The sequence below is a fragment of the Terrapene carolina genome, unplaced genomic scaffold (genome assembly GCF_002925995.2).
Source record: "Terrapene carolina triunguis isolate 2854851 unplaced genomic scaffold, T_m_triunguis-2.0 Scaffold111, whole genome shotgun sequence".
Taxonomy (NCBI): domain Eukaryota; kingdom Metazoa; phylum Chordata; order Testudines; family Emydidae; genus Terrapene; species Terrapene triunguis.
Window position 1 is genome coordinate 1,355,016 of NW_020664462.1, and position 10,428 is coordinate 1,365,443.

General features: G+C 53.7%; 1 protein-coding gene and 2 non-coding genes across 3 annotated transcripts; all 3 read right to left on the reverse strand.

Moving 5' to 3' along the window:
- Nucleotides 1-5,805: 5,805 nt before the first annotated feature.
- On the reverse strand, nucleotides 5,806-10,384 carry LOC112102482 (SCAN domain-containing protein 3-like). The gene is made up of 2 exons (XM_029911647.1): nucleotides 9,733-10,384; nucleotides 5,806-8,248 (listed from the first exon to the last, which is right to left on the reverse strand). The coding sequence occupies exon 2, from the start codon at nucleotides 8,167-8,169 to the stop codon at nucleotides 6,178-6,180; it is 1,992 nt and encodes a 663-aa protein (XP_029767507.1). The 5' UTR covers nucleotides 8,170-8,248; nucleotides 9,733-10,384; the 3' UTR covers nucleotides 5,806-6,177.
- On the reverse strand, nucleotides 8,644-8,781 carry LOC112102502. The gene has a single exon (XR_002907749.1). It is a non-coding gene; the product is annotated as a small nucleolar RNA SNORA9 (small nucleolar RNA).
- On the reverse strand, nucleotides 10,300-10,428 carry LOC112102500. Its single transcript, XR_002907747.2, has one exon. It is a non-coding gene; the product is annotated as a small nucleolar RNA SNORA9 (small nucleolar RNA).

Consider the following 10,428-nt stretch of genomic DNA (forward strand, 5'->3'; position numbering starts at 1 on the left):
GGGTTGGCTGCTCATCTCTCACTTCTCGTTGCTTTGTCATCGGGCGACTCCTGGGCCCGGCCTGTGGCCGGATGACATCACTTCCTCCCAGCGCCAGAGCCACTCACATGCTCGGATGGGACCACAGGGCATCCTGCCTGCCCGCCCCGGGGCTAACTGGCCCAACTGCTGCAGCCTCTGCCAAAACCCTGCTGGAAGGGGAGGGGAGCATGGTCCCTGGGGGTTTCCTGGGTAGTCACGGAGGTTTTGCTCACCGCCAGGTGGGTTTTTCCCTTGGGGATGTCACACAAGTGATGAGAAATCGCCCCATGCCCACCTCTGGCTTAACAAGCACTACCGTACTCTTACCTTCTCAGCCCTTGGGTGCCACACTTACTGCACACACAATGGCCTTTGGGGGCGCTCTGAGTCCCACAGAACAGGTGTGGGCAGCACCCTCATTCCAGACGCCAATTCTCAGCGCCAGGTGGAGCAATGGGCTCCGTGGGAACGGTCGGCTTGGCTAGCGTGTAAACCAATCCCGCGTGATCCTCAGGGGCTAGCGCAGCACGTGGCACCAGGGGACACATCACCAGGGTGCAGGGACAGAGGCACCAGCCCATCCAGGTGAGACGACGCCGTGGCAGGTCCATGGGAACGACAGAGCTCTGAGCATCAACTGAGGAGGGAATCACCCGCGTAGCAGGACAGCCATCATTCGCCCGATGCCGCTGACCCCGAGTTGCTTTGCCATCCCTGCATGCAGGAGCCCGAGACCTGCACCAACCCGGAAAACGGACCCCTGACAAAGGAGCCTACGGGGCCAGTCAGCGCTGGAACTCAGCCAGCAGCATCCGGGCAGGGAATGTCCTGTTTGCACCATGCCTCGCTGCCAGCAGCAGCAGTGGGTACCCAGCCCTGGCACTGTGTTCAGGGACTGAGTAACCCCGTCACTTTGGGTTCTTCATGCCAATGGCCGGGCTGGCTAAGCCACCTACCCAGGCCCTCAGTACAAGGGCACTGCCAGCCAACCCAAAGCAGTGCAGTGCCCTGCCCTGCCTCTCCGCCTTCCTGTCCCTCCTGCCCGCCAGCTCCCGGAGAGTGGGCAGCAGCAGAGGGCCCCATGGACTAGTGGTGATTGCAAGCAGCCTCGCAGAGGTGGTCTGAGAGAAGGGCAGTGGCTGGGGCTCACGTGGCTTTGTCCTTTCCCCCTCTCCCATCACAGGACAGCTCCAGCAGCCTGTTTCTGCCTTGCACAGCAGAATCTCCCAACGGGCCCATGCGGCGGGTGGGCCCATTGCTAGAGCGCTGGCTTACAAGGGCTCGTTCAAACGAGAGGCCATAGAGGGCTCTGACAGAGGGTAGCGGACCCTCTGAAAGGGGCAGGGGCTCAGCCTACCTCAGACAGGCTACGCCTGGGGGCGGGACCTAAGAGGACAGAGGCTCCTGGAAAAGGAACAGTCCCCGGGCCACACAAAGAGAAAGTTCCCAAGGGGAGGGCATCTCAAGGCGGCTCCCCAGGAAAAGGCCCCAAGGAAGAATGCTGCTGGGGGAGACAGAGGGCTCTGAACAGGGGACGCTATGAATAGCGAGTCTCAGCGGAGCCTGCCCCCCCCCCCCCCCCCCGGCCTTCCCCGGGTGGCAGCAAAAGCCCCAGAGCACCAGAATCACGGGCTGTCTGGAAGGTCGTTGCACTTTAACCTCTGTAGGGACCGTGACCCAAAAGGAGAGACCCCTCCCCTGCTGAGACAAGAGGTGCCTGCTGGTAAGGGACCTGGACTAAGGTTTAACTCAGCCCCCCACCCCTTCCAGCTGGAGCTGCTAGGGGGATGCCTATTTGTACACTGCTCCACCTGGGGGTTAAACAAAGCAGAGCCCCCAAGGGGCACCATTCAATATAAATAAGCCTCATTGGACTTATTGTGGCCCACTAGGGGAAACTGAGGCAGGGATGCAAAGGTGGCGGTGTAGTGGGCCACTCCAGGACTGAGGGTCCCCAGTACAGGTTCCCACAGCTGCAGACCCTGCAGCAGCTACCACTGCTACCTCACGAACGGTATTTTTATTGACAGAAGTGCTTGAGGTTAAGACAGCTGTAGCAACTTCCTCTTTCAGCGTATTCCCTGCCTGCGCTCCCTCTCCTGGCAGGTCTTTGGATCACACTGCAGAGAGCAGCATGGGGGTAGCGCATTCAAAGCGCCAGGGAAGGGATTAGACAGATGACCTCACAGCACTTGGGGCCCTTTTCCACCTTGGGTCTGAGCGGTGTCCTTCTCCCAGCATGCTCCGCGGCCATTCCACCGTACGGGGGGAGCCAAGCCAGGGAAGCAAGCGGCTGCCTGAGCGATAGGCCTGTGGCACACTTACTCACACCCCCAGGGACTTGCCCAAGGAGGGAGGCCCCAGCAGCGCTGGGACTGGAACTCGGAACCAAGCAGGGGTGAAAGTAAGGTGTTACGGGGCAGTACGGCGTACCGGCAAAAAGTGGCCGCCGGTACCGGCCTGTACAGCTGACTTTAAAGTGCTGCCACAGCAGCGGCTGGAGCCCCGGGCAGCACGGGCCAGGCAGCCTGGAGGGGCTGGCTGGGGGATGCTGACCCCCAGCCCTGCCCCCTTCCGCCCAAGGCCCCGCCCCTTCTGGGGGAGGGGCACAGAGGCAGCCCCTGTAAGAGTTCAATTTTACTTTCACCCCTGGAACCAAGTCCCTATTTCCACACCTGCACCCAGTCCATGCCGCTTCCTTGAGGCCCAGCAGCTCAGACCCCAGCATGGTGAGCAATCGCTCCTTTTCACCGAGCAGCCGCACCAAAGCACAAATCACATCTTGTTAATATCAGTACTTGCCCATGTAAGGAAACTCTCCAGGCTACGTGAGCAGGGGGAGACCTGCGACCACACACACGTCTGAAATGCAGCCAGCGCTGGGAGGAAGAAAGCCGCCCTTCTGGGCCAGTTACAGTAGAACAGGAAGCTGTCGGAGTGGTGATGGGGAAAGACGGTTTGGGAGAGCAGGTAGAGAACAAGGGCATTAGCCCATGGCGTGCTACTACAGCAGCAGTGGACGATGTCACGGCGTGGTCCTTGCGGAGCACCACACTAGGGGAGCCGAGAACACCCACTGACCGAGCCGTTCGGGGCTGCAGCTCTGCTCTTGGGAGCTTTAAACCTGTATCCATGTACCGCAGGACGTTGGAGCTCCCTGCTGAGCCAGTGCAGGAAGGTAACTTCCCAGCAGGTGGGCGAGGTGTATCAGATCAGCGGGTGGAGTCCACACAGTAAAGCAGCCCTCAGCCCTCCACAGCAGAGCAGAACCAGAGGAAATACTGGTCAGACAAACAAGCTCTTGGTGTATTCCCCTCATCTGAGTGCTGACTCCTGGGGCCAGCACAGCCTCAACGCAGCAGGGCGCACAGTGGGAGTGGGCCCCCGGCACAGTAGCATCATCTGGTAAGACTTTGGGGCACTGGTTTTCACAGCTCCCCCTGGGGTCGTGGCTGGTCAGCTATTGGACACCTCTCTCCAGAACAGCTACCCGGGAGCGTTCGCTGATGGCAGCGGGAAAAGCCTCCTGGCCTTGGCGTAGTTCTGCTAACCCAGGATCAGCTTTGTTTATTGAGGTTTGTACGGGGGGAGGGGTAAGACAAGGCTGTAGGTGCCCCAGCCAAGACCAAAGCTACAGCCCCCCTCCCTCCCCCCAGGACTCATCCCCCTTCAATACCCTCCTGCAGGCAGAACCAACTCCCCAGGGAGGAACCTTGCAGCAGGCCCTGAAGGCCGAGACACACCGGCTACTGTGGATGGGGGTAGAGCCAAGAGCCCCCTCACAGAAAATGCTGTGGGCAGCCTGCTCGTACTCTGAGAATCCAGCTCAGGCCCCACTGCCGCTGGCAGCCCAGCATGAGGTGCTCTCCGCCCTAGGAAGGGCCCAGGCTGTTGTGGGCTCCCACTAACCCCGTAACTATCACCGCTCGACCCAGCAGGAGGCCGGGCCAGGGAACACTGCAGCTACTGCCCTCCACCAGCCTCTCTTTCCTATTTTAAGGAGAACAGCCCAATGGGGAGGTGCCAGAGGCAGCAAGTGGCATAGGCTAGGGGCCACTCCTGGAAAGGCTCTGAATGGGAAGGGTGGTTGTCTAACCCGAGGGGTAACGCCGCAATACAGACACTCACCAGGAAGAGGCTCAAACAAGGCCACTCATCACATGCAAAGGGCTTTAAGAACCACAGACTCTGGCCATGCCCCCCCCCCCCCCCCAAAAGTGCAAGGGCCTTCCCCTGTTTGGGGCCATCCCCAATTCTTATCCAACACTATGGAGGAGGAGGTTATGACTATGCCAGGTGCTTTAAGCAGGACCTCCCACGCCTCAGAGCCTTCCCCGGCCGAGGTCACTCCTCCTGGCATCTTACTAACTAGGCAGATCCGGGGCCAGCACGGCTGCTGTCAGGTCCGGGACTGCAAAGGAGAGAGCAGGAACGGTCATTAGGCAGCTGCAGCTTTGACCATCACCAGGGTGATCCTAACTCATTGAGCAGGAAAGACCAAGGACCAGCTCAGCTGAGAGACCAACTCTCCCGCCTCACTCCATGCGGCCACCAGCGTGCCGGCCAGGACCAGCGCTTCCTCTCATGTTTTATGTTTATGTGCGGAATGAATTTTGCTATGTGCACCAGTATGGAGGTTGTGTGACACATCACCTTCGTATCAGTGCACTTAACAAAATTCATGTGGTGGGGGTGGGGCCGAGAGGTTTGGAGTGTGGGGGGGGGGCTCAGGGCTGGGGCAGAGGGTTGAGGCGTGAGAGGATGAGGACTCGGGCTAGGGGTGAAGGCTCTGGGGTGGGGCCAGGAATGAGGGGCTCAGGGCTGGGGCAGAGGATTGGGTGCAGGGAGTGAGGGGTCCGGCTAGGGGTGAAGGCTCTGGGGTGGGGCCGGGGATTGAGGTGTTGGAGGGAGCTCAGGGCTGGGGCAGAGGGTTGGGGTGAAGGCTCTGGGGTGGGGCTGGGAATGAGGGGTTCGGGCTGTGGGAGGGAGCTCAGGGCTGGGGTGAAGGCTCTGGGGTGGAGCCTGGGATGAGGGGTTTGGGTGCAGGTTATCCTGGGGCTGTGGCGAGGAAAGAGGACTCCTGCACAGCTTAGCGGGAACTTAGGCCAGGACACTGCAGCATCTCAACAGTGCTCTGGCAATAGGTCAGAGGGGCTGCTACAGTGGAAACAGCTGGTGCTCAGCTATCTTCCAGGGGTTGTAGATGACATCAGGTAATCCCCACAACCCCCCCTCTTCCCCCCGGAAAGGCCGTATTATCCACAATGGCTCAGAAAGGGAAAATGAGGCACACTAAGAGGCCTGCCCACAGCCAGCTGGGATTAAAATGCCGAGGTTCCTGGCTCCTTGCCCCAAATGTATACCAGTGTGGGGGAAGTGCTGCCTCCACCACCTCAGGAAGCGAGAGACGGGTGATCAAAGGCAGATCTCCTGGACTGCGGTGCAGAGAGCTAGCACTAGCTCTGGCTTCACGGCAGCTGGCCTGTCGAATAACGTCCCCAAGGGAAGGGGGAGGCCTAAATACTTCATCTGGCGGGAACCATCTCGCACTAGATCCCAGCAAACCTGGGGCCCAACTGATCTCTGCCAGCTCGAACCTGCCCCATCTCTTTTTAGAGCAGGGGTTTTCACAGCAAATGCTCTGCTGGCCTCAGAGTGCAGCCACTCTCGCTCCGGCTGGTGGCCACGCCGACCATTTTTCCTAAAATATTTAATTAACTTCAGGACAAACAAATATGCACATACACACGTCCCAGTCATTGTCAGTTATTTATGTAGGGTTTGTTTTTTTTCCTTCTTCAGACTCTAATAAAAATAATGCACTGTTGTCTCTATCCTTTACTGGAGCCCAACACAACAGAACGCTAACAAGGCGTTTGGCACGTTCTTGTCTTTTTTGGTAAAAGGTGGATGTCTGTGCAACAATTGGGAACTACATTTAAAAATGCTTTTACATAATTAAAGTCCAAATAATGAAAAAAAAAAAAATCTGCAAATATGTCCAAACTTTCTCGTTCATGGACAACAACAAAAAAAATCAATCCAATCTAGCAATAAAAATAGTAACAAACAATCCTGTTATATTGTCCTTTACCAATATAGGGTGATAAACCCCAGAACTTTAATTTCATGAACACAGCCGTTGTGTGGCTCAGACTACCTGCAGAAGTTCAGGAGCTCTTGGAATGGAAAGTCGGCAGGATCTCGGGTCTCCTGTGAAACTAGAAGGGAAGCTTCCAGGTTAGCATCAGTGAGGCCGTTTCGGGACTTGCCCTTCAGACAATGCAGTGCACTAAATGCCCTCTCACACAGCCCAGTAGTTGAAAACAGGGACAAGAAAAGCAAAGCAACTTTAGCTAGAGGCCTGTAGGTGTCCTCGGACAGGTACACTTTGAGCCAGAACTGCTGCACTGTAACACCGGGCTGACTGAAGTAGGTTTTCATCCTTGCATTATTACGCATGTGCACCATGAGATACTGGAGATTCCTGACATCCAAAGAGGCAAAGGAAGCTAATCTGTCTCGCAAGGCTGTTAGTTTGTCTGCAGCCAAAAACCCTGAACCAGAATTGCTGAACGGGTCCGTCACAAAAGTGTACTGACGGAAAAAGTTTCCCTCGCTGAAACAATTTTCAAGATCTTCCGAGAGGATACGCAGGTATTTGGTTACAGCTAAGCCAACCTTTCGCTGTACGCTCTCGTCCTGACAGCTGAGAAACCCACTAAGCTCAGAAAACACAGAAAAGTCCCGGTTCTCTTGTAGTTGCTGGACAATGTCAGCGATGGTCATTCGGAATGTATGAATTACTTCAACACGGTCAAATATTGTTAGCTGAGGTATCTGGAGCTCCAGGGTCAAGGAAGCAAGCTTTGGCAAAAACTCTTTCAAAAAGAGCAAACCACCATGTACTTCTGGATCTTGTAGCTTTTGGGACAGTTCCGGCGAAACTGCGTTCAAAACCTCAATGAGCTCTCCCCGGAGCTCAAACAGCTCCTGTACATTGTCATTAAAACTAAGCCAATGGACCAGGTTGTAATTCAGCAGCACCTTGTGCGTCGCAGAGCCTGTGTCACACAGAGTTGCGAATCTCTCTTTATTGACACCGCTGGTGTTCACAGCACTGATGCACTTTTTCACTACGGATTCAACCTCATCCATACTTTCCATTGAAGCCTTGCTGGCAAGCACTTCTTGGTGGACAAACCAGTGAAACAGAAAAAGTTTCTGAGGGCAGCTTTTTTGGAAGCAGTTCAACACTTCTGCTTGGGCACCTTGCCTAGCTGCTGCCCCATCAGCTGTCAAGCCGCACAGATTGTCAAAGCTAACCCGGCACTCTTGCATTCTCGCCTGCACACACTGAAAAATGTGTTTGCCAGTTGGCCTATCAGTGAGGCTCACCTGACATAAAACGCCTTCGGTAAAACAACAGAGAGCACAGTCAAAAAAGCGAACGCATACGATTATCTTGGGATTCTTCATGACATCAAGGCTCTCAACCAAGCATAGGCTGTAGAAAGGGCTTGCTGCCACTTTCTCGGCTATTTCGTTTTGTAGAAAGTTCGCTAGATCTCTTGTGCTCCTCTGTAACATGTCATTGCTCAGGGGTAGCTCTCTGAAAAGCATATTTTCTGGTTGAACGGCCAGAACAATTTTCTTCACGAGTTCTCCTTCGTCGAAAGATTTCCTTGCTTGCCCCAAAAGCAGGGCCACTTTAAAAGTAGCCACCAAGAGCTGATCTGCTTTCTTCAGAAAATCTCTTGGCGGTTCCTGTTGTCTTTCGAGCTCGGTTTTTGCATCACTTAATAGCTTGCGCCTCTGAAACTCACCACGGTAATTCTGTTCAACTTCCCCTGCATGAGTGTTATAGTGACGCTGCATCGCGTACATTTTAATTTGACGAATTTCCTTCTTACAAACAGCGCACACTGCGACTTGCTCAGAAATGGAATTGGCTGGCTTCAGAAACACAAGAAACCGCGTTTCCCACTGCTCCTGAAATTTGCGATTTTCTTCCTTCCACGTTCTGCTTTTCTTAGCAGCAGGTAGCTTCTCCGGGACCATCTCTGCATCGCATTCAGGGGCATTTTCTGGCATTGGTTGTTTGAAAACCTTTCTGATGTCCATTTCCATTTTTGACGCTTTCGCCATCTGCCACGAACAATCTCAACCTAACCAAACACCATGCAGCGATCTTGCCGAGGACGCGGGCCAATAGCCGCTTACGGAGCTACAGTAGTGCGAGATGTAAACAGAGTGATTAGCCAGTGAATATACTTTGTGACTTGAAAGAAAACCACCCCATGTAGTTCAGTTCTCCCTGCACTGCACTGTACTATTTAGAAGGGCATGAGCGTACATTATGATTCATGGCATTCACAAGACAACTTTAATACCTAACAGCTCAGTGATTGTTGGGGCTCTTTGGAGGCTGTCATGGCTGCAAAAAAACCCACCGGTGGCCACATTTGAGAAATGGCGTTTTAGAGGATCCTTACACAAGGAGCCATCGTCTCACGGTTATTACTCCATCAGACAGACTCAATCCACAGCTTTACGAGTACTCTAAAGAACATCACCCCTCCCTTTGCTTTGGGATCTCCACGCTCCTGTGTGCCGGCCTAGGAGTGTCTGAAATTTCTATAACCTCACTCCGAAGTGGGAGCAGCGCGAGGCCTCAAACCATCTCAGGTCTGCTCTTGCAAGCGCTACAGGAACGAGCAGGGTCACAAGGCAGACCCAGCCATGCTGGAAGGCTTGCGGGAAAGAACTTGGCCTGTCAAGCACACAATAGATCCTCTTATTCAAGGAAAACAGCACCATTTAATAGAAACAGATGCTGTGGCAGGTAGCATCAGCCAGCCAGACACTCACAAGCAGATATATTTATTCATATGGACGTTGCCACAGATCAGTGCATGCATAACTAAGGCTGCAGTCTTGTGATTCCTACTTCTAATGATCAACAGCGTTTATGCTGCATCATCTGAACCCCAAAGACTCAAACATGGGTGTGAATTTTATACTGGGATTACCTGCAGCACTGATACGCAGCAGCTAATTTCCATCAGCAATACAACAGTTTGGGGGAAGATTGACATTACAGGTATAGTTACATTGTGCCTTCCCAGAATTCCCCATGGTGGAACCTGGCCAGCACACGGGTTAACACGTACTCATGAGACGAGTGCCATAATGGGACCAGTTACTGTATTATAAGTGGTCAAAGCCTGAGAGCCCCATTTTACATGCAGCAAAGCATCATTCTGGGGCACTGTTCAAAACCAACTCAGGAGTTCTGACTGAGCCGACACCATTCTGGGGTTTCTTTTGGACATCTCCTACACAGCCACAGTCCAACCCAGCTATGCTTAACTCGTAAGATGGAGAGATCAGACTTCGGCAGCCTGGCCAAAGACAACGTGCTGAACAGAAATACCAGCACCAAACACAATGGCTGGATTTTAAGCCCACTCCTTGCATGGCCTTGCCCTGTTCTCTGGCAGGTATCAACATGCAAGGCTCTGTTTTGTTCAGGGGAGTATAGCTCCCCCAGATGGCTCCATCTCTGCTCATCAAGCTCCAAGGGTTTCTGTTTTTTTAAAGTGGGTGTTGGGACACTTTGGTTTCTCCAAGGCAGGTCTGGGAGCAGGGTCGGGATGTGGAGAAGAACAGACATTTCAGCCCAGAACTAGTCTGGTGTTTTTAGCTTACCCACTAATTCCACTTTCCATAGCATGAGCGCTTCCACGTGACCAGCGCAGAGACAGGGAAGCCACAAGCTGCAGGCAGGAAGACAAGATATGGTAACACCGGAAATGCAACTTTAGAAATGGAAATGTATTAAATGTAAATATGGCAAAAAAATAACCAGCGCAAGGTCCATCCTGTGAATCCTAACACAATAATCCAGAATGAAAGGGGTACGTGAGCCCAAAGGAGGGCGTAGCACATTGTTCATGCCTCACGGCTTTTCACATTACTTATGCTCACAGATCCTTAATGGGTGGGGAAGAAAGCGGGAAGCCAGGTTAAGGGCATGTCATGCACGTGTCAGGCAGAAGTAGTCAATAGGTGGACAACAGGCCAAATCTGGACCGCCAGACACTCTTGAACGGACCCAAAAATCTTTTTATTTACTGGTGGTGGTGTGTAGTTGCTGGTGGGATTGTTTGGTTGTTTATTTCTTTCCTCTGGAGTCTAGACCTTGACCAAGAAATTTGGATCTTGACAAAAAATAATTAGCTACCCCTGTTTTAGGCTCTGTCTTGATGTGATTCGGCCTGTCTGAAATTTCTATAACCTCACTCTGAAAAGGAGCAGAGCGAGGCCTCAAACCATCTCAGGGCTGCTCTTGCAAGCGCTACAGGAATGACCAGGGTCACCACAGACCCAGCCATGCTGGAAGGC